The sequence below is a fragment of the Oxyura jamaicensis genome, chromosome 5 (genome assembly GCF_011077185.1).
Source record: "Oxyura jamaicensis isolate SHBP4307 breed ruddy duck chromosome 5, BPBGC_Ojam_1.0, whole genome shotgun sequence".
NCBI lineage: Eukaryota > Metazoa > Chordata > Aves > Anseriformes > Anatidae > Oxyura > Oxyura jamaicensis.
Genome location: NC_048897.1, coordinates 55,800,262 through 55,825,008, shown reverse-complemented (window position 1 = coordinate 55,825,008; position 24,747 = coordinate 55,800,262). Strand labels below are relative to the sequence as shown.

The 24,747-nt window shown below is 40.3% G+C and overlaps 1 protein-coding gene across 1 annotated transcript in view; it reads right to left on the bottom strand.

Annotated features, from left to right (window-relative positions):
• CSTF3 (cleavage stimulation factor subunit 3) overlaps window positions 1-18,023 on the bottom strand; it is a 50,616-nt gene extending 32,593 nt beyond the window's left edge. Inside the window, exons 1-3 of the mRNA XM_035329149.1 lie at window positions 17,884-18,023; window positions 8,324-8,425; window positions 8,099-8,194 (exon numbers count right to left, since the gene is read on the bottom strand). Of these exons, the coding sequence (XP_035185040.1) occupies window positions 8,099-8,194; window positions 8,324-8,425; window positions 17,884-17,913 (228 nt within the window). The 5' untranslated portion in view covers window positions 17,914-18,023. The remainder of the gene's footprint in view (window positions 1-8,098; window positions 8,195-8,323; window positions 8,426-17,883) is intronic.
• Between the last annotated feature and the right edge of the window lie 6,724 nt (window positions 18,024-24,747).

Here is a 24,747-nt window from a genome sequence, read left to right as displayed (position 1 = left end):
AAATAATTTTGAAAAATAAAATCGAGTATGTATGTCCTCCCCAGATGGGGGGAGAATGGGTGAAAAAGCAGTACACCAATATATATTTTCTTATATGCTAAATTAAACTCCCGCATTAAGGGAGAACTTAATAGTAAGTTGTACCGGCACCCTTACACACACTGTAAAATGCCACCAACTGTAACCATTACACACTTCATTTCCTCCAAGAAGAAAAAACACAAAAAATAGTGTGAGAAAAAAAGCCTCAGGAATTTTTTTTGACATAGCATCTTCCCTTTTCTTAAGGAAAAAGGAAAAGAGACTCAGCTGCCGTCAGGTTGCCCATTTTACTGCTAGGTCACACTACAAACATTTAAAATATACTTAGTTTTATGTATAAATGTAGCTCCACTGAGCACAACAGTTAGTTCACCACCAGCTAACTTTACCATATATGTTGTATCTGCAGGACAGCACACTAAAAACCTGCTGCTTCACTTTTGCATGTGTAACCCATTTTAATCTCTGAGGGTTTTTTTTTTTTTTTCTTTTTAAACTGTTGAAACACTTGGACAGTAATTGAAAACCCTGACTTCTATAAGACATGTTATCTGAATTTGATGCTTGACTCAGAAAGAAATAAATCACTTAACTAGGCACCATTTTGCAAGTTGCCTTTCTAGTCCAAATGCATGATTACAGAAGTATTTTTTGAATGTATTTGATGTCCATTCTTGCACAAACCAATACAAAATATCTGTTTACAGCATGAGTTTGTTCTGCTATGCTCATAGCTTAACACTTCAGAGTGTGCGCAGTCACTGCTCTATCTGGATTCACGCACCGGTTCTTCTCTCATTCTCTACCTCATACTCCCTATTTTATGCATTCAAGTAATGCAAACCATGGGGGATCTGAAGATATTAAGCTGCCCTCCTTAGAAAGTTTTATGTGGTCACATTACAGGAGGCAAACAAGCTAAGATGACATCACACTTCTGAACTTTCTGAATGGGTTGATTCAGAGAACAGTTTGAATTAATTCATAGGGATAAAGTCTATACAGGTACTTCTGTAAGCTCCGTAACTGTCTTGATGAAACAGAGTAAGGTTGAAAATATGAATGAAATGACTACAATTCCTCAGCATATCAACAAATCTAGCTCTCCTCCCTTCGGAGAAAGTTCAACATGTTTAAACTGTTAAAGTCTTTAGCCTAGCAGTCTGTCTACAAGACCTTTGGTTGAAAGATCTACTAAAAATATTTGTGTGATCAGCAATGTGTTCACTGGAATTTGTGAAAAATATTAGCACATGGACCCTGTCAGGTGGCTCAGAACAGCCTGCTTCTAAGAGAACACACATAAAGACTGATCCAGTGTTCATAATTAGGTTAGAAGTGAGTTCTATTAAAAAGTCTTATATCTAGAGGCAACAGGACTCTGCTCTGTAATACTACTGCTGAAAACTGTGAATTAAATGAGAACATCTTTCTACTTAAAATGCCTACCCTCAAACAGAAACATTTCTGACAGAATGGTTCCAATGAACTCTGCAAATGCTCTCATATGTCTGTTATGAACATTTATTATTACCAAACCAGTTAAACCCCAATATGAATCTGATTCCAATCATTATAAGACCTTTTAACATGAAGATAACTGCATGTATAAGATAATGCCACAAAAAAATACCTGGATGCCTCCTGTACAATGGTATAGTCATGTACCAATGGATTCTATGTACATCACCTCTTCTCACTTTTGAATTGTTTTATGTAAGAAAGGAAATATGTCAAAGCTTGCTGTGTTAACTACACAATGCTTCAATGCAGAATTCCAAAACTGGATTTAGAACACTTGTCACATTGAACCATCATCGAGAAAAAGCATATCCTAATAAGGAGAAAAAAAAACAATGCACACTCTTAAAGAATGTGTACTAACAGCACACAGAATGAATGAATTGCCTTCACAGAAGTTGCTAGTTAAGAGAAGCCACTGTATTTCATTGCAGCAGTGACTCAAAAGCCTTTTCATAATCTGCAAAGAGATTCTGGAGCAAATAAAGTCAAGAATTGTTTTATGCAGTAGCACTAACAGATACGGTTTAGCAGAAAGTGTTCTCACAGCCAGTGGGCTTCTCAAAACCTTAAGACAGATCAACAAGTAACTCAACCAGCTGACAACTGGAAGCTGGAAAAGACGTAGAAAAGAATGAGAAATGATACACTACTTCAAATTACAGCTCCTTCATCGATCCAGATGAAGATAACCAACCTGTAGCTAGTACACGATTCATACAAAAGCTCTGTATTTCTGATAGGTTCCTTCAGGTTCAGACATTGGAAAGAAACTGACATTTGTGTCTGACCTGACGCGCACGTACTTCTCCCCACCTCTCAGAACATCAGTAGAAGGATCAGCACATGATCTCAACAAAAGAGAGCACACAATGAGGAAAGTTGTCACTGTCTTTGTTGCACTTGAAAGTGAGACTTCAAAAGTGTTGTGAACAAGTGTTTTATAAAACTAACATTTCCAATATGATTCTGTCACCCCGCATTGAAAGAATACGACAGAACAAGAAGCAGTCCATGTTTATTCATGTGAAAACAACAACACATTATAGAAGAGGGTTCATAGCAGTCTCTTCATTAAGCATCACTACCACTTCAAAATTAAAACTCCTAATACTTTCCCATGATGTTATTTTTATGATCAAATACAGAAGTGATCTAGAAATCCACTACTATTGTACCACACCATCTGAAACTAACGTCAGTTACGTGGATAGCTTTCTGAAATTACACATTATAGGACCATGGCAACTATGCAAGGTGTACATGCCTGTATTTACGTATTGAGCAGAACAGACAGGAAAGGAGTTGCATTTAATTTCTAGTGCAAGTCTACAATAATCACACAGACAGAACAACATTTATTAACAGGAATGGAACAAGTCCACACATGAATAAGAAAAGATCATAAATAATACAGTTGTAAAAAAAAGATCAAAAGTCTCAGACTGAGGTAGTCAAGAATGTGCAATATGGATGTTTGTACAGAGTACCTGTACAAGTTTCTCAAAAGCAGAAGTTGACTATAGGAAATGTGGTAAAATAGGGGAGGTGGGGGCAGGAGGGGAGTGATACGGGATATGTTTTCTGTAAGAAATTTATACAAATTGGCTAGCAATATATACAGTGTTTTCAACGGAAAGAACCACTAAACAGAATCTCAGCTAAGAAGTCTATTTTACTATGACTTCTGATCACTCCAACTTCATCCTGACAGACATCAGTTCCCATTTCTCCCCAAGCAGAAGGTTTCTGGAAGCGTAATAACAATTTTTTTTCTGAACTCAGAAACAGATTAAAGTAAAACGGGAAGAAAATGCTTTGAAGAAACACAAACATTTTAAACAAAAACAATCATTTTTCTAAATGGCTTTATTTACATTTTTCATATACAAGTATGTTAAATGATACATTCTGACTAGTATCCACACCAGTGTGAATTACACGAATTAAAGATACTGATGTATTGCATATGATGAAATGCAAAACAATCAACCCTAAGCCTTGGGCCCACCATCTGAACCCTCATACAGCATCTGTTTTGTTACTGAGACATCTAAAATTCAAAATGTTCATATCAAATAGAAATTATCTGAACAATTGTATCTAGTTTCATTGGTTTAGAACAAGCAGTAACACAGAAGTCTTACTTGAAAAAAATTGCAAGATGAAAAATACATATTAACAGCCAAACACTTTACATGCAAGTTACTAGTTTTGTATTTATTGTTTCTAGATGTGGGGATATTTGTCACAACTGTCTTGTGCTCATGATTTTAAAACCTTTAATTATAGAAAACTTTCAGTGCCTACTGACAACAGTTCAAAGTGACCAAGATATAATGAAATATGCCCAACAGAAAAGGTAAAAAGGTGTGGTGTGAACTGGCCTGAAACATTCAGGACAATCAAAGTTTCAATTTAACCTGTCAGCAACTAAAAATTCATAAAGTGTTGCAAATATATGAACATAGTTTCATAAATGTGCTTAAAAGGATTGTCAACCTAGTGATTTCTCAAGGGAAATTAGAAGAAAGCAAAGGTGATGATGTCAAATGCTTGTTGCAGAACTACGGAAATACCTACACCACCAGTAAAGTGAAAGTTCTTTCAAGTGTATGAAAGGAATTAACAGGTCTTTCAGTATCTAAAAGATTGGTCAAACAATCAAAGAGACAGAGGAAACAGTAACAGACAGCTGGGCCTACAGCATCACAGGGTGTATTACAACAGAATTTATTTGTACATTTCTGCAGCACCTTTTAGCCAGATGCCAAAAGCACTTTAATCATTAAGTGAGCCTCACAACAACCCTGTGAGGTAGGTAGGTATCTGTGTTTCAATAACGGTAAAAACAGGTTAAATAACTTACCCAAAAAAGCACAGCAAATCAGCAGAGCAGGATAGAATCCAGATCATGCGATCTATTAATTTAACATTATGGTACATGTGGGACAGACTTACATGATCGTTTTGAAAATTGTGAAAGAGGCACTGATATGTGAATTGATTCAAATTTTCTGGAAGTAGATTTTTATGGAAAAAGTATCAAGAGAAAAATGTGCTTCAAGCAACTAGCGAAAACAGTCTGAGTAACAAGAGTAATATAACTGCTCCAATTCCTAAGTTTTAAGAGATGATAAATATATACTTATCGACTTGTTAAAATGTATAAAAATAGACTACAGTCTAATTCACTAACCAAACTCTATTTTCACAAGCCTAAAGCATTTAAATGCTATGACCCCAAAATGCTGTGAGTCGGAAGACACTGTACCCAATTCTAATTCTATGCCCTGCAACTGCTTCTCAATGTCAGAAGAAATCGAGTGTGAGAATCAAAATTTCTTTTTGACAAATTCAAACTTTAATATTAAAGTTCCAAGCAGCAAAGTGTCAGTGTGCTCTTCCCAGTTAATTTCCCAGTTCAATGGACTGCCAAACCAGCCGTAACAGAGACCAGAATCAGTGCTTGGCATACAAAATGGAAACACAAAGTATTCAGCTAATTCAGCACAGTCTGTACATCAGTGGCAATACATTAGATGATATACCAAGTGCTGAGCACTGCTTTACACTATATGCCACTACGGAACCAAGTAATACAGAAAAAGAAAACAAAGACAGTGAGTAACACTGTCATAAAAAAGTCATCACAGCAGTAAAGTCTGCAGTTCAGTTTCACGCTACAAAATGAACCAGCATATGCATGGCAACAGTTTTTGTTCACATAGCTTATAAACAATTATTTTTACTCAAAGATTGGAAGTAACTGAAAAGAACACGTGCCTCAAGTTAGACAAAGGGAAATTTAAATATTTTTATAAAGAACATCTGTTACAGGGATAAATCGTGAGGCCACGATCATAACCTTTACCCTAGCTCATCTTCCAATAATAGAACATCACTATGCGATGATATTGATCTCAGACTTGTGTAGTTCAGTGGACAAAATTACCCAGTGAAAGACAACTGCCTGGAAACAGCCCTCACCTTTCTCTCTTTCTGTGACACCAAGAGGAAATAAGTTATCTTGTTCAAGAGGAAAGCAATATGCTTGTTTTGACATCAGGAGAAACATACCTCACAGATAACTGAAGATGTAGCAATTTCCAGATTTAAATATAGAGGCAGTGAATCAAAAGCAATGCTAAACACAGATTTACAAGTTTACTTTCCCAGCTCAAGGCTGGAAAGATCTATAATTCTGAAGTATCCAAGAAAAAACTGATAGCAGCAGGAGAATACTAGGATTTCCGAGGGAAAAAAGATTTGGGAAGTACCTTCCATATATTCCTTGTATAGCTTAAGGCTGTGATAAAAGAAGCCTCAAAACAATTCCTCTAGCTATGTCAGGTAGACTTAGAAAAAATAATTTAACTTATGCTCATACTGTTAAAAGAACATTTGAGAAAACATTTCACTTTCAATTTACTCTGACAGGACTGCACATATGATATACAACTTTAAACAACACTGACAACAGTGTACAATTGTGCGAATATATTTTTTAGTGAAGAATTTGGAAACGGGAAGTTATTTTGGCTTGCATCTATAAATGGTTACATATACCGAAACAGGCAGATATAAGCACGTTGATTAGGAGTTGTATCAGTAACTGAGTTTTGAAAGAATTACTGGGAACAGGAAAAGAAAAGTTGGAAGTCTAAGTCATAACTGGAATTTAAGAAGTGTCCTCCTCAAACAAGTTTCCAAAAAATAACCCCTTGCATGTCTTTTAAGCATAACCCATTCCAAGTGTAACCTCTCCCAGATCTCCACAGTTCAAGTTTTTCCATTTTTTTGAGTAACAGAAGCATATATTCCATTCTCTTATATTTTGAGTGTAATTACAGACACCCACACACACACGCGTGCACGCACAAGCTAGTGATGTTACTGCCAACTGTCTCCTTCTCAAGTTTACCTTGTGTTACTTGATTACCATACCGGCTGGGTCGAAGCTCATCTTCTCTCCTTGAAGAAGCACTTAAGAATTACATCCTAAACTGTTTAAGCTTTGCCACTATTTGTGTTTCTAATCACTATTAGATTATAAATTCTAAATTATAGTTAATAAATTATACTATAAATTATAAATTAAGAAGTATTGATTAAGGGAGATAATGTCTGTCTATTCATCTCTGATCGTGGTTCAAGCCTCTGACAAGAAACCTTACACTGATAACAATACTTTCTGCTGAATGATCTATGATGTAGTATATAGTACAGAATTTCAGAGGTGGTCTTATTCACCTCTTAAATTTGAGTCATGGGAAAGATAAAACTTTTAAATAACCACCAAATCCCACAGAACTCTGATAACTTTGAGGTAATCCTCAAATTAGGTTAGATTCTAAAGACTAGATTCTATAGCAAACACTGAAGGGTACAAGAGGCTCATGAATTTGCCTGTAGAGTCCCAAAAGGAAAAATTCACATCTGTTTGTGTTAGTGCATTCACAATCTCCCAAATACGTCCAATCACGAACATTCCAGTAACCACTACAAACTATTAGAAACGAAATAGCGTAAACTCAAGGGTATTTCATTCAGTATTATTCATTTAAGGTTGTACTATTACGTCTTCCTACAAACTGCAATATAAAATTTTCTGTTAGATTCCCACGATCCCAATTTTATTTCATAAGCTTTAAAAATTTACTGCCAGGATGCATTTGAATTCTTAAGTTAATGTAAAATACGATATGATAACTATACAATGAAGGTTTGCCACTCAGATTGCTGATTATCAATTTCCACATAAAATAGTAAAGAATTTAGTTAGCTCATTTCTTATCTACGAAACACAGGTCCCCACCAGTTGTTTAGAAGACTTGTCTCAATAAAAATGTGCAGCTAAAAGGTGCCCATGAAAATATGTGTATTGTTATAGAGAATTTAAAAAGAATACCCACACTAGAGCACATTTCATGGTGCATCATTAAAGTTTAAGTGGTCACTGCACTTAGTGGGTACAAAAACACTGTAGTTTTATAGTTACGTAAATAATTCCAATTTTGTTCAGATTTCTAGCAGCTAATGAGTAGTGCTAACACATTTTCCCAGCATTGTTGTTCCAGAACTCAGCTGCCATCCCCATCCCACACCCTCCCTGAAAACACTACTCACAGAAATACTCAATTCCCTATGGAAGCAAAAATATTAAAAGATCCAAACATCCACAGAAAGTCAAATAAGTTTGTACGTATGAATAAAAAATGTCCTCTAAATAAATGACACGGGAGGCAATAAATTGACACGACAAGTAAAGAAAAGGCTAAAGCACTCCAATACCAGTGAAACTGTTTTAATGTTGTTGCAATTCCATAATGCAACAATCATCATCTCATAAAAGACCCAATACTTTAGAATTCATTTTAATTATTCCTTTGTACCTATTTTACAAAATAAACGCAAGGTATACTTTAAATCCCCCTGTTTCTAGACTGTATGTGCCTATCTTATTTATGCTTATGAGAGTGTAAACTTAAATTCCTATTAAATGTTATATAAGAAAGAATGTTAAAATATTAACCTCTGCTTCAATGTACAGTTTCCAGAATCTGCCAGAACTGGGGAACTGGGCAACAAGGCGTTCATAGGTCTTCCGTGCTTTGTCTATAGGTTGATTCTAAAAATTGAAAATCAAAACAGCATTTACAATATTATGATTTATGTAAATGAATATGCTGATTTTACTCCAGAACCAAATAGTGTGAGTGGACCATATATAAGGAAATGTAATCCTATGTCACTAAACCTGTGCCTCTCGAATGAGAATGCTCCAAGCGTCAAGGTCATATGGATTCTCTTCTAATTTCTTTTCAGCTTTCTTCACTTTTTCTGGGACATATTCGGCAGCCTAGAAAAATTAGAGAGAAGACATAAGAGATCACAAGTAGAGTTTCACAAATTCAATCCCAGCTACAAGGTCAAGCTAATGGCAACACTCTGACAACATAACATTGCAGACTTCAGATTTTTATGCTGGAGCTAATTGTAATTTTATCTGTAAAAACAAGTTGTTTCAATAAGATAATGTATTCTTACCACAGACTCTACACATTTGGTGAGCCAGCAAAAAGCTAGACTAAACTAAGTCATTTCAGAACACTCGAACAAACTCAAGTTTGCCAGAAAACTTAGTGCACTGTGAATCTCAAACAGTTGTACTGACCTGAAACTTTAAAGATGCGTTAAGTAAATTCAGACTGATTTTTGTATTACAGCCCTCAGCCAAACAAATCCAGTTTACTGCTTGAGTCATTCTGCATAGGCAAGACAGTAAATATTTCATAACACAAGTTACAGATTTAGCAACAAAACTAGGAGATCACAGTTCCAGCAGCAAGATATACATCCTATCCAACCACAATTTCTTTTTTGTTAATTTCCTAATCTTTCAATCAGCAAATTCTTAGTTACCCTCCTGTAGCTTTGACACTACCTACCATAAAATGTTTTCCTTACGCTGAGACATTCAGATTTGAGTTTAAAACATTTTTTTTGATACTAAAATGTGTACTAAACTGAATGTTAACTTGTTAACAAAGCTACTCTTGCAGTATAGGTTGAAGTTTTCTTTTAAAGCTGTTTTTGTGGAAATACCTTTATGATCTCCAGAAAAAAATCCCTAGGTTTAACACCATTGGCATGAAGTAAATCAAACTCGAATTACTATCTATAATGATCACATCCACTCAAGCCTTTTAAATTTATGCTTATTACAACCTTAAATGCTATGAAGCTTTTTTTATTTAAATGTGAAATATTGTTCTGACCTGTTTTCCCCCCCCCTTTTTTTTTTTTTTACAAACATGCTGAACTTGGCTCATTTTCAGGCAGTTGTTAGCAGTTCCAAATCATATGATCAAGTATGCTTTACTCTCATGCAGTAATAATAAGTATTTATACTATCACTATACAACATTTATTGAGAAATTTTACAAGTTACCTACATATTTACTGTTACAATACACCATTCTGTATTGTACTGGAAGGCGGTGACTTATTACTGTACAGAAAACTCTAAGAAAACCCTGTCAGCTGCTGTAAGATTATTTCAAGGAAATAATTTTACTTCTTAATAGTGGATCTAGGCCAATATATAGCTCTGAAGATTATAAAGACAGTAAGCAGGACAGAGAGAACTAATGCTCACCTCTACCAAAGGTTTCATCATACACAAAAAAGGAGAAGGCAATTAGCCAGGTAAAACACTACAGAGTTATCATTTCTCAATAAATTAACAAGCATTGCTATTGCACATAATTTCTGAGGACCAGACATTCTAAGAGTAAAACCCCAAGGTATTATTAATGGATTTTACTGGAAAATCATTTATTCCTCAGTGCAATAATAAACAAAACTATTACAGTAGCATTAAAAGAGGGTAAGCTGCCAGCCAGGTATTGTGTAACACAGTGATTTTTAAAACAAGAAAAAGCTTAAGATAGCAAACGCAGTAAGCCTGCAAGTAAGATATTCCTACCTAGGAATATCAACTTGATTTTCACTGGGTCCTCTTCCTCCCTCCACCCCAATTCAGTTGTGTTAACCTTTGCAGATATACTACTATACGGAAGTCACTTATGTTCTACATGATAATTCAACTTTAATCATTTCAGAAAGTCATTGTATTTTTAATATTTCTCAGCACTACTAATTTTCCTGTCAGTCCTATTAGCAGGATATAAAGCAAGTTATTTGCCTTAAGACTTTAAATTAGTATGTTTTCCTTGTAAAATGGACAAATGATCAAGAACGTTGCAGAAGTGTTACACCAATGTGTTAGAACAGCCGTGCATGAAAGGGAAAGAAAAAATGAGTAGAACATGCTTTAGAGGAGTTTATGTCTGAAGACCATTATTCTTTTTAATTCAGCTCTGAGTCATTCTTGCCAATAACTGCTTGGTGCAAAGCAGTGTAACTTTCAAGGCAAGCATCACATCCCACAGCAAATTAATTCGTAAACTTAATTTCATAACAAATTACGTTTAAAAAGTTAGCTCAAACTTGACAGTTCAGAAGTCGTAAAAATACAAATCCCCACATGAACATATTTACATCCCTAAGTCCATTGAAATTCTGGCTGGGCAATACTGCATACTGCAGTTCAAGTAATACAGCTTTAGGATGTGAAACTGTATGAACTAGTGACATTATTATTTTCCAAAATGACATGTATGCATGAGCATATTTCAACTTATGGAAGACAGCACTGAATCTGAATTTTCCAAACTTAAAAGACAATTTATGTAAGTTATCTCTACAGATGACCCAAAACTGCAATGCTTTTTATTCAGCAAAGCACTAATACAAATTTGCCCCACAGCAGTGGTAAGCATTGCTTCTCATTATATTCTGGCTCAGTGAAATCTATTTTTCCTCAAATACTCAAGCACACATAGATTATTCATTATTCAGTTCGACAAACGCCTAGTTTTTAGGGAGTACTATGAACACTGGCTATAATTTATTGCCCTACACTACAAAACAATTGAACCATTTCTTTAAGCATGGGGTCCTCTACTGCAACTAGTCACTTCCAAATGGGAAGAAGTAGAATGGAGCAGTGTAGTGCATCTCAAGTCTTTCAGCAGTAGTTCAGCTGTATTACCCCAAACCTTTCCATGTGACACACTTAACTCAGCTGACACTGCTGCTAAACAGCTACAGGCTTCCAGGAAGTCAATTTCACCTGTGCAGATATAGGGCAATAACCTCAGAATGGCTGCAATAAATTAAGCTACTGCAAAAATAACTGCTGACACAATGCATAATCCCAGTAATCCTACATTAATGTGATATAGGACTTCTAATCCATGTAGGGACCGTAAGAAAACCTTGCTTCTTTTATTTGAAAAAAGTTGAAGGACTAATTTCTTAAATTAGCAAGTATTCATTTAGCATCCGCAGAAAAAAAGTTATCCATGCAAACAAAAGAAAAACACAGGAGCTCTGCAGATCTGATAAATGAGATATGGTCAGGGCTTTAAGCTGGACTATTTGCTAATGCTTATATTAACATCACCAGTACGAAAATGTCAGTGAGCGTTCCCTCTCCTTCTCCCCGGGTTAAAAAAAAAAAAAAAAAATACAATCTTATAAGAGCCATCCACATGTAGAGCAAACTACACTGCAGGCAAACCAGTGTTCAGGGTATATCTCAACAAGATCTCATTACCTTTCACCTTCATGACTAATCATTCCCAACATGTCAGAGAAATCAACGCTTAGGCTTTCCAGTGTGGACCACTTTGCCAGAGCTGGGTGTGTGAGTACACGCCTGCATTCAGAGGCACGCCAAAATCTCTGAGGACTAAAGTCTACTGTAAGCATGCAGTGAAGGGGAGCAGGAAGCTGTGACTTTTAACCTTGCTCAACCACAACTAGAAAGATCATGGTCTTGAAAACTGCACGTTAACTAACTCCGCTTAGAGCTACTGTTAATCACAGCGTGCGAGCATGTGACTTGTGATTATGTACTTTTATTTGTATCACCTGCACAACAGCCAGTATCCAACACCATAAATACTTCCCCCACAGGTGCTGGGTGCTGTTCACTGACATGATCCTGCCCCTATGTAAGCATTTTCAGTCCCTTCCTCTGCTTAAGGCACATACTTGAGCTTGCCTCATTCTGTAACAAGCCAGTTCAGGGAGTTAAATCAGCAGGAAAACAAAAAAAAACTATTAGGAAAGCAATCAACTTCCTAACTGGCTTGGCTCCCTGTTATCAGGATCAGATGTGATGAAGAATATGGAATGCAAAAAAATATAGAACTTGAGTCCCAGCTTAAATCAGCATAAACTACCCTAAAAACTATCAAATTGCATCCTAACTTTTAACTTTCTTTAATCTCTGGATAAAAATGCTGCAAAGAATGGTTGTGTTCAAACTGGAAAAGTACTTTCTGTCCTTTTCTTTTGATAACTGTGTTCAGTATACCTCCCATGTAATTGGGCTCCAATCCCACAAACAACCCGCTCAAGGTCACTGAATCATTTTAGCACTTAAAGTTCTATCTCTGTCAGTATTTGTATTCCTAACATCGTCTGATTCACGGCTTTCATTAGTTGTACACAGATAAATGGCAATGGATTCTTAGTTTCACAGATACTAAGAGCGTAAAATGTTTCTTCCAACAAAATCAGTCGATTGTACAAAAGCCACATCTGAATTCATAAAACATGTCAGAGAGAACAGGAACACATGAACTGACTTCTAGTCTTTACTGCAAGTCAAGGAAAAATTCCTGGTTTATACCTTACTGCTAAAGCATCAGTTAAGATTTTCCCCAGGCCTCTGACAGAGAACCTTTTTGATTCCAAAATACCTGGCCAAACACCTCTTTCAGCTGCTCACACCATATAATGCATCCCATTGCTTAAAGCATCCTGCTTCCACAAAAGGATCTTTTGCAGTGAAAAAGCATGCACCTTAAACGTTGTCAGTTTCTCAGTTTGGTTAAATTACATTTGCCTAGCCTAAGCTTTTTCTTCACATTTAGTTATGGCTATACGCGCAAAGAGAAAGTTTTTAATTCTTATTTCATTACACATCCGGTACTTTAGTACAGTAAACACCACAGAGCTGGACCTTCTGCACTTTCCCTGTAATTGTTTCTGTGGGGAAACAAAGCAAGATACTTAGTGTCCAGCAAGCATACTTCCCCTACTAACATAACTCACTGTTGACAGGAAAAGCTACTCAGTCCAGAACAAACACCCAGCTGCACAGTTACTCTAGGACCACACCATATTCCAGATTGCCTTGTTTAACCGTGGAAACTAGAGCCTTTCCTTAGTTCAACAAACAACGATACCAAAATGGAAAGCATTTCCCATAGGCAAGTCTTGAATCTATTTATAATACCTTGCCTTCTACTTGGCCACTAAAGAAATTCAACTGTGAACTCAATTTTGGAAGAATCTTTGCCCATTAAGACTGGGTCACTATTAACAGACATAACCCAGTGTATTAATCTAATTATTTTTTAAATGATACTTTTACAGGTAACCTTTTATGAACAATTATCTGGACTGTTTTTTCTCTCTGCACAAATCAAGAGTCTTAGATTAATAAGGATTACCATTCTTTCCTCTTGAGACTGTTTCCCAAATGTTAGCATTTAGGCGTTTTCCACTTCAGCTTCTTGGTGTATCTGGAACTTATTGTCCCAGAAAATGCAGCTTAAATATAGAGCTTGGTTACAACTGTGCCCAAAAAATGGAGAAAACATCCGCAACGCCAAGTCCGAAGTCTTTCTCCATCAAACCTTGCTTCCATTCTATGTACTACCAGTTGCTACGGTAACTGTAAACAGTGATCATAAAGCCAGTTATGTACTATATACACTGCTATGCTCCTAGGCTTTTGTTGTTTCAAATGACTCCTCCTGAGAAGCTCAACTCCCACAGTCCTGCAAAAATAAGCCTATGCTTTCAGCACTGTGCTGAAAATGTGCTGTTTTTAAAATATTACGCTTAAGTTGCTTACATTAGCATTTACTACCGCACTTCGAATACAGAGACTTGTACAATGTCCTGTATCAAGGTATCAATGGAGTAGAGAGGGACAGGAAATACTAGAAAAAACAATATACTTCTTTAGAGGTCTTCTCTGTAATCACAGAAACTACACGGACTTTTTTTCCATAGCTCAGTCTTGGAGCAGATTCATATTCATAACAAGTAACCTGCATCGCAGGCTGAGGCACCTCTCAGAAACCAGTACAGGAAGTGGTAAATGCATGTTTCTAGACTTAAAAGATGAGAAGTAACCTACTGCAAAGGTAAAATAAATACTGCCTCAAGCCTTCAGATAAAATTAATGTCTGGCAACTTTGTATTTATTAAATGAATAGGAGAAGTTACTCTGTCATGGGAGAAAGAGGCAAAAGAGCAGGATGAAGCCTTCTTTGAGAGCACAGGGAGCACTGACCACACAAAATGAAACCAGATACATTACATAAAGGTGGGAAAAAACATAAATTATAGTAGCAAGTGCATACTCTTTTTAAACCCTGACACATGCACGACATTGGGAAGAACTTGTCAGGGAAAATGAGGGAATTTTCTAGCAAACAGCAACAGGTGCTGCCTTTCAGTCTACAAAATGTTGATTTCTACAGTATAGACAGATATAAGCCTTTGGTATTTCAGAAACCAACCCTGTAAAGGCTGGCTGGTTAAACATCACGTAGACCTTGCCATCAGTTTAGGAGGGACCTAAAAGAGTTTAAGTTCTGATATCACGCGACTGGTTCTGCAGAAATTAGTTTGGGTCCAGCATAGCAAATAGTGCTAGAACTGAAACTATTCTGACTACCAAAAGGGTCCATGCAAAAACGGTGTCTGCATCACATTCCCACGTCCCATCCTATCCCCTCCTTCAGTCTGTTCAATGGTAACAGTGCAAGGAGATGGCCTCCATTTGGTAGCTCAGGTTCCTGCTCTGCCACACAGCTGTGCAGCCCAACAATGTTTAGCTAAGCTCAACCTAAAGGCAGAGGAGGCACATTCCAGCTGTACTGCACATGGTGTAATAAAGCCTTCTAATCTCCATCTGAGACTTTAACCTCACAAAACCTTTACTCTCCCACCCTTGCTACATTCAACATGCTCTCCGTTCTTTCCTGCACTACCACAACTTCATGCTCGCAACAGACAGCGTGGCAATTTGTTACTCATCTGGCTGCTTTTGGAAGTCCTCGACAAGCCCTAAGATCTAGGAAGCAAGATGTAGACACTCCTGAGCGTCAATGAGTCAGAGCTAACAGTTCTGGTTTGTGAAAGCTCTTTAGCATCTGCATCACACACTCTAACATGCACATCTTGTGCACAACTAACTGCAGTCACCCCGTCTACCAACCGAAGTGTGTGACTGTCAATAATAATGGCACACAAAAACTCAGAACCTGGTCACACGAGCAGCAGAGGAAACATGAAAGAAGAAAGCCAGATGCAACCCAACCTCTGTCTAGATTCAGCTTCCCACAGAAAGGAACCATTAAAACTGTAAGAACATTGTGCATGTAAGGTCAGAGAGACCTTTGGCTAGCAGCATGAGGTTACGCTATGTATCAGCAGCAGCATGGCAGAAAAGAGCAAGGTGCCGCTGCCCCGGTCACAATGCTTTGCTGTTCCTTCTTGGACAGACACACTGTGACCAGGTAACTGTGTAATGACCACTGTTAGACCCACATCAACGCTTCCAATGCACCTGCCACACAACACAACTGGACCACTGTTAACCGAGGGTGAGGAACCTTCATGGTGGTATTGCTCATGACACCGATATAAAATTATGTCCTATTTTAATAGTAGGAACAAGAAGCGGTTTGAAAAGGTGTTTCAAACCCCTGCCAGGGTTTGAAAAACAGTATTGTAGAGCGTCATGTACAGAAACTGAAAAAAAATTGATGAAAGGAGTTGACCGTAACAAAACTGGAGGTCTGGGAAAATAGAATACTGCCTTCATAAAGAGCATGGTGTAAAGAAAAGATTTAACCAAGCCTATAGAAGTTTTTTGTATTTGAATTGGACTCAGTGTGAAAACAGTAATCAAAAGTTGATAAAGGCTGAAAGTTAATACAGACTTAAAAAATCCAAGCCATGTATTAAAATAGATGACTTACATATGCTGCAAATAATTTGCATTTTTTAATGCTAAAACGCTGTGATATGGCATCACAACATTAAAGCTAACGATACTTTCCAGAATAGCTTTTATTTTTGTACATAGACAGTAGTTCAACCTTTTGTATATTAAGTCTTTCCTTGCAAAAGAAAATAAAGCCTTAAGTCAGCATTCATTTGCTCTGTAAGTTACCCAGGAATATATTACAAGTTACAGAAATGAAGACACCACTTTAATTGAATTTAATTATGCAATTAACTGTCAGTGCAACTTTAAAAAAAACACGTGGTAGGTAGCTTGAATGTGAAGCACATTACACATCAGGATCGTCAACATTTTACTGTAATGTATTCTTTTTGCGATGAAGCAAACCTTTCTGAAGAACCTCTTGCTTAAACACACAAACGTATTTACTAACCTCACCAGCGTTGAGCATACAGGCTGGTAATTCACAGCATGTTTTCCTAGTGAGAAAGAAACTGGGTATTTTACTTTCTGAATGCTTGCCTTCCTTACCCCAGGAACTAGTGACCTTACAAAGAGTTTATACATCACCCGTTCACAATACAGGCCCAGATATAGAGAAGCATAACGTGCTTTGGAAAAAGGAAGAGCCTTGCTTCTACGAAGAAAAGCTTCTGAAAAAGGAAGTACTAAGTGATTGGCTTGATTTAAAGAACTTGTGTAGGCTCCACAGGCAGCTGTAGGGGTATCAATCACCTCTACCCCAGCCAGTAACTTTCACCCCCAGCCCAGTGCCCCACATAATGCAGATTTTAAACACAGCGCTAACTTCTAAGAAGAGCTACTTAGAGAAATTCTGCCTCTAAGCAGAAAATATTTCACGTAACACTGGATTTAAAAATCTGGCATAAAATCCTGACTGCATCTAACTCGAAAATAAGAAAACATGATAAATACGTGCTTTTAGCATGCTAAAAACACAAAACCAGACGAAGCCAATTGAAGCAGCAGTTATTTCTCCAAGAGCAAGAGTGTTGCACCACAAAAAAAAAAAAAGCTATTTTGTTAAGCACACATTTTGTTATCATATTTCGTTTCTATTTAGAAGACACGTTAACACTTCCGGACCAAAAAAAAAAAAAAAAACACCACAGTGTACTCCTGTATTTCTCAAGAGGCACACAACCTTGCACGTTCAACCCAGGTGCCGGGCAAACACCGGCTTTATAAAACCCTGCAAACCTGGGGGCACGGCCACCTTATTCGGGTTTCAGCCCTGGCGTCCGCGCCCCCTGCCCAGGACCGAATGAGGGGTGCAAGGCGAAAAGCAGCTCCCCGTAGCGCCTGCTGCCCCCGGGGAGGCGTCAGGGCCGCTCAGCAGCCCCCGGAGGCCGGCAGAGCCGCCCTGAGCCGAGGGAACACGCCGGGAGCGGCCCACTCCGCGCTCCCTTCCCCTGCGGGGGGGACGGCGGCGGCTCCTCAACACGGGGGCGCCGCTCAGGGGACGGGTGAGGGCCAGGGCAGCGAGAAGGGAAGGAAGGGTCGAACCGGAACGAGCAGGGGGAAAGCAAGGGAAGGGCCGCGCTCCCGCTCCCCGAGCCCCGGCGCTCCCCGAGCCCCGGGTGCTCCCTCCCCGAGCCCCGGGGGAGCTCCGCTCGCTGCCCGCGCCCCCCGGCCTCAGGGAGCGGCCCGCGGCCTCCCCTCCCACTCACCTGGTCGCCAGCGCCTCCGTCTCCAGACATGGCGGGTTAAAAGAGGGCCGCGGACGCGGATCCCCCCCGGCGGCTTAAAAAAACCCCGTTAAAAAGCGCCCCGCGCCGCCACAGCGGGCAGCTCCCCCGGCCGCGCTCCCAACAAAATGGCGGCGCGGCGCCTGCGGGCCGGCTCGGCGCGGGGGCGGGGGCGGAGCGGCGCGGGGCGCGCTGGGAGCGGCCCGGAAGGGGCAGCGGCGGCTGGGCGGGAAGCGCCGCCTGAGGGGCGGGAGGCAGCCTCGGGCGGGCCCTGAGGGAGCCCGGCCCCGGTCCCTTACCCCCGTAACGCTGGGGTCAGTCGTGGAGCTCCTGTGCCCGTGAGGGCTGTGCCTCGGGCGGCGCTCGTTGCTGGGGCACGCTGAGCGTCAGCGAGGGGTTTCTACCAGCCCAGGTCTCTGTTCGTTCAGGAGCGTTGCCGTTTGAACGATGGCTGCTAGCAGTAGGCGCACCGCTTCCACCTCCCCAGAGCTCTCCTCAAGGCAGGAGGCAGGCACAAAGGGCAGGCTGAGGGGTCAGCAGCTCCAGGGACCTCAGGGACGCAGGAGGCAGCTCCCCTTAAAGCTCCTAACCTTTACGTACAAAGCAACCGCTGTCCGTGAGAGGGGCTTTGAACCGGCCACTGCAGAGAAACGGGCAGCTGTAGGAGACAAACCCAGGCATGGCAGATACCGGGGTGAAAGCTGGCTTAGCTGCCCTCACGACAGCAGTGTAAGTGTTCTTAAACTTGTATAATGCCCTCGCGTATATGCAGAATACTTTAAATGATGTTAGAACTCTCTGGGTTCCTTTCTGCTTCATCTTCCAGAAGTCACCTTTTTGAGCCGCAGTTGCTTTCCTTATGTCCTTGTTCCACACAATACACACCTCCAAGCTGGACCAAAAAGAAAAAAGGTGGTGTATGGGGGAAAGAGAGTTAGTGTTTATTTGGCCAGACTGTGGAGTATTTTTTTAAATCAGTACTGAAGATTTTTTTATCTTCTCCTTTGTAGGAGAAATCCATGTATGCTTGTCAGTCTTGTTTGATAAATAAGCCGGGTTGGTCCCAGATTGCTTAAGGAACGATGGTTTTGTGGTAACAACCTACCTTGTTTTTCATGGGCTCTTCCACATCACAGCAGCTCCCATTTTGACAATATTTGAGATATGAACATGTTTTCATTAAATATATATATATATATGTTTTTCCATTTCCAGTGTAGGAACTATGTCCTTGTAAGGCATCACTTAGAGCAATGCTGGTGAAACTGCCAACACCCGCTACCTATGCTATTCCAGGCCTATAGGATGCCAGCTGTTTCAGTGGCCTTGGTGAAATTTTGGCCTAGATCTTTGGGATTTCTGGTACTTCTTTGTTCTATCTATATAGATTTTCTATTGTAACTTTAGGTGCTTCTTTATTACCTTATGTTCAGTTTCTTCAAATGATGAAGGCGGTTTTGAACGTTGGTATCACCGGTGACATCTTGCTCACCCAGTAGGGCAAGTTAGTAAAGAGTGAAATGAATGATGCCTAATGTTACTTAGACTTTTGCTCTGTACCTCTTACAGCGTTTCCCTTTTACTCCCAAATAAATATTTTCTCTCATAACCTGGTGTTGCTCTTCATTTCAGTAATTCCACACACGGAATAGGCCTTTGGCAAAACCCTAGCTGCTGTAAATACAGCTAGTGCCTGCCCCCTTTCTGTCAAGTGCTGCTGTGATAGCTGGCCTGAAACGCAGCTGTAATACGTGTTCTTAATACCAGAATGTATTAGCTGGAGGAAATTACGAGGAGCAGTAGCTTGTAGAAAGAAAATTGTTTAAATTCTTGTTGATAAGTTATGTATTACCACTTTGGCCCTGATAGCTTGCCTTCATTTGAAGTTACATGTGGAGCTTTTCACATTTATGTAATAATGAAGATGTTTGTGTTCTGGTATGATTCAGTCAAGAGGCAGTATCACTTAAAAAAACAAACTGTGTGTAAATTGTAAGTTATATTTCAAAGTAACTTAAAACGTTTCCTACTCTTAAATTTAGAGTTTAGATAGAACACTGTTAATTTAATTCAAGTTTTTGTTTCTGAATGTAACTTCAATTTGGGTCTCATGCATAAGTCTACTGGCTTGAGTACAACAGTGTTTTGTGTTCGTTGACCCGTTTGATGGGCTGATTTGGAGTTTTCTTACTGATGGTCTTGGAGCAAATAATGGTGATGCTGCAGCTAAGCTTACAATGAATACTTAATTGCTAACTCCTGTGTAGCTCAAATGTTGTTTTAGAAAGTGGCTGTTCCTTACATTTGTTTGAAGCTGCATCATCACAAGTGAAATAGCTCAAGGCTTCTAGTCTGCTGTAACTGGAGCAGTGAAGACATGATTACAGGCTTGTCTACTTGGGAAAGCTGCCCTTCAATTCTGAAATCGCTGGTGATATGAAAGTAACAGGATGTTGCTGATGTATTATGCTGTAGTGATTCATGCTTGGGTTAGTAACTGACATGAAGCTGAATGGCAGGCTGTAAGTTAACAAGTGAACTATTGAGGATCTTACTGCTCAGAAAGTGGCTGTTGCTGAAGTTATACATCACAAATTGAAAACTGAACGTGAATTGAAGACTCCTGCTATACATATAGCAGTTCCATGGTACTTAAATGTTTTTGCTAGAAAAAAAGGTAGATAAAAATTGTGTCACTTGAAAAAAGCAAGAAAATCAGATCTTAAAACAAATGGCTGTTGGTCTTTACAGGGTGGTAGGCCAAGACCTTGGCATTAAGTGAAGCCTGTTTGGGAGGAGGTTGCTTTCACAGAGTTCAGTCAGTGGATATCAACTAGCTGACATACATGTCTTCCAAGTCATTCTAGCTGCCACGGCAGATTATTGTGTATTACTAGTTATGAAATCCCAGGTTTTGTGCAACCATTTTAGCATTGCTGTGTAACCGCTGAAAACATTGTTCAGAAACGTTTTTCGGTAGGATTTACTCAGAGGTATTATTACTCAAATGTAGAGAGAGAATGTTAGCAGCTCTTAGATTTGAGCTGCCCCACTGATTTTTGTCTATTAATGCTCGATCTTAAGCTGCCTGAACACAGAGGGGATTGTCCTCACTACTCCACTGTATCATTGGAGGCTGTGGGCTGTATCACCCCCTCCTCTAGGATGGATTTCAGCATAGGTACAGGGGAGAGCATGTTGAGCTGAAAACTGAGAGCTTGCTGTTGGGTGGTGGTGGGCCCTGCTGTTGCATCGACTGAGAGTTCTGCAGGAGCTGAGTGCCTTGCAGAGCCCATAATCTGTCCTTCAGCTTTTGTGTTTGACAGCACCATGGGGATTCTGTGGGCTAAAGAAGGTAGTCTAAATACATATTTCCACAGGCCGTAATTATGAATGAAATTCATGTTTCTGCCAAACTGGTTTTGCTCCCTGCTTGACATCCACTGTGCTAGAGTGAGGTGTGCCCCACTAATTGGCTACATCAACTACAAAGATGAGGAAGGAAGCAGAACCCAAGCTAATATGTTTTAATCATATTTTTTTTTTTTTTTTTCAGTCTGTAGTGGTATGGTACTGCCGGAGCTGGTAGTGAAGAGAGAAGGAAGCAGCAATGGGGATGGGGCAGTGAGGAGAATGCAACACAACAGTGCTCAGCTGCAAATAGTATCCTATAGAGACCTTTCAGCTGGCAGGAATGTCAGAGTATGAAATTACTTTCACCAGTGTGGGACTGGTGGGAGCAGTGACATCAGATGTGGTGACTGAGTAGTATTCTTTGAAATAAAATGTTGTGGTTATTTTCTCTCCGTGTCAGGTGTGCACAGCCACTCACTGCAGAGAGCCACGATGCTTCCTTTGCTCTAAATCCACGAGATACAAATCCTGAAGTAGTCTGGAGTAGTGAGCTGCACGTTCATTACAGTAAACTCTGATATGGGCACTGTTGGGTTTGGAATATGGAAAACATGACCGTGTTGGAAAGGTGTGGGATCTGCTGCGGCTTCTGTGTTGCCAGAGATGGTAGTGGTCTTTTACCGTCGGTAGTTGGGGAGATGGCTTTTTTTCTTCCAGTTGTGCCTTTTCTCCAACTCATGCCTTCTGCTGTCATCTTCTCCACTTGATTACTGTAGGCCGTCTTGGCAAGAAATCCGTGGTAGGTGACACAGTGTGTGTGCCTTGTTCCAGCTGCCAGTGGCTGAGGCGCCGGTGCTTGTCATACAGGTAGAGGCTTTCTCTAAGGAAGGCATGCGGAGGTGGTCGTGTGTCCTGCACAGCATCTAGGCTATGGGTATGGAGATGCAAGTGGTCCTGGCACGTGAAGGTACAGGTCTCCTCTTATCCTGGGAATCATGCTTCATGATGACAATATTAGGAAGCTAAAAAGAAGGGCATCGAGGACATGCAGTGGTAATGATGAGGGTATCATGTAATCAGTTTATTTCAGGGTGGGGAGAGAAATTTGTCAGGTTTTAAAACTATTTAAAGGGAGAGAAAGCAATTTAGTAATGTAGTAAATAAGCAGAAAAAAAATGCAGACAAGTGAATGGTTAGGGTGAATAGTACAAAGTAATTGTAGCAGCCTACGTAGCTGCAATAATGCATGTTACGGTGTAGTAAAATGTTGAAGTCGGGGACTGAATCCCAGCCTGCCCACCACCAGTTCACGTGCTTGAACTGGTTGTCATTTATGTAGCACAGCATTGCCTAGTGTGTTCTTTTTTCACAAGCAGCTTTTCAGCTTTCCAAGCGGAGGACAGCCAACCCACGTTTAGGCTGAACAACTTTCTTCGGGTCTCGTTCTGTTTTTATTCCGGGATCTGGAGAGGTCTCCCCGGGGGAAGCGGCTGTTCCTGCGCCGCCGCTCGCTGGAGCAGTGTCGGCGCTCAGCAGCGGGCACCCGTCTCCCGGTGGATCCGTCGGGAAACGTGCTGCCAGCAGCTGCCGGCCGCCCTCCCGGAGCTGTGGCCTCGGCACCCCGAGTCCCGCTGGGGGTGCGCACCGGGCCGGCGGCAGCCGGGGCTGCCCCGGGAGGGGGCGGCCGAGAGCCGCGCCGGGGGGCTCGGCAGCCCCGGGGGCTCCTCCGGGTCTCTGCCTGCGGGGGCTGCGGACACCAGAAGCCGCTTCCTATGAATCGCAGCTCGCAGCAGTGAGTCACTGGGAAGCGCTTAACTCTGCCTCTGTCTAGAAAGTGATGTGCATCCCGCTTTTAAGGGTATTCATACTCAAAGCAATAATCAGGTAGAAAGCAGATGCACATGGAAGGAAAACCCAGGCTTCAAAGGATGATTGGAAAGGAGAGGGAACTTCCCAGGGTTCAGCACAGCAGTTGTCATCCAACAAGTGAGGAGGAGAACAAAGCGAGGTGGGGCAGAGCGTACATGTTTGTGGTTGGCACTGCATGCATCTGCAGACCAACCTTCCGCCTCGGCTTTCTGGTGTATCTTTGTTCTGGGTGTAAAAGCATACACAGAGCCTTTTAAAAGCATAGGGTGGGTTGCAGTAATTTCTGACTTATGAGCGATGGTACAAAATACAGTGTTAATTGTGATTATTAGAAATAATACTGGAATGCTTCAAAAATGCTAGTCATTAATCACAAAAATTGTTTAAGCATAGTGTTGCTTGTACTTAGATGCTTTCTACTTAGCTTAATAATCCCTTCTTCATAAGGCAAGGGTGTAAAAGTAAGTTTATAAGACACTACATGCTATTCATTTTCATAATACATCGGAATACATAAACGCAGAACATCACAGGTTTCCCCCTCAGGCTGTTTTGGGCAGAACTCTTGTTTTCTTAAATACAAGCTGTCCACAAACTCAGAAGCTCGCCCTGCTGACATAAATCCTACCTATTCAAGTGCTGTGTTTGTGCAGCCTAGAGAAACAGGAAAGGTGGAACTGGGCAGGCGGTCCACCTGTGCTGGGGGTGGGGAGGTTGCTATGTGACTGTACTATTTGGTGTTTTACTTGAAAGCCCAGCTCCAGGAAACAGAGCTTTACATAAGACTCAATCGATCTTTCTCCCAAGTTTGTTTCCTTGTATTATGAAACAAAACTTGATTTTGTGATCCAACCATATCATAAATTCTCAGAAATGTAGACGCAATGTAAAAGAAACCAAAGTTCTGGATTGTTTCAATCTCTTTATTTTAGGCAGGCTTGGTTCACAAACTCTATATACCAGACCCTTCCTGGTGCTAGAATAGCAGTCAGCCCCTCTTCGCGTTTGTGGTGTAGGCTGGACAACTCGATCCACAAAATATTCCCTGCTTCAGTCCACCTGCAAAGCCTACTGTGACTGTACTGTGTCCTAGCTTAAGCCACGCTTCTGTCTCTAATGCAGCTACTGTCAAAGTTCGTAGCTATCAGAGGTTATTTTGAAGAAATAGCCAATGTTTCTGACTCCTGTGCAAGCTGCCTCATACCGGTGATGCTACCTAGGCCAGATTTAGACTTGCTGCGCTTTGGATAACAGCTCTCTTTGAGTTCATCCCTGTGTAAATTTACTTTGGCAGATCGCATGCCCTCTGAGTTAAGGTTTATGTTTTTGTATTTAGCTATAAAGCATTCGGGTACCATGGTGATGAGATCACACAAGCAGACAGTTAAATCTGCGCTTAGTGTAAGCTGACAGTGCCAGGGTTCCTTTTCATAAGAAGTTGGGCTTTGTGTTAGCAAAGCTGTGTTCTTTAATAAATAAGGTGATTTCAAGTGTTAGATGTGCGCTATTTTTCAATGAATTAAAAGGTACACAAAGGAAAGGAGGTGCTTTTAAATTTTCTTAATTAGCTAGACTTGTAGTTAGCAGTGAAGTTACTGCTTTTGAACGTGTCATGACACTTCT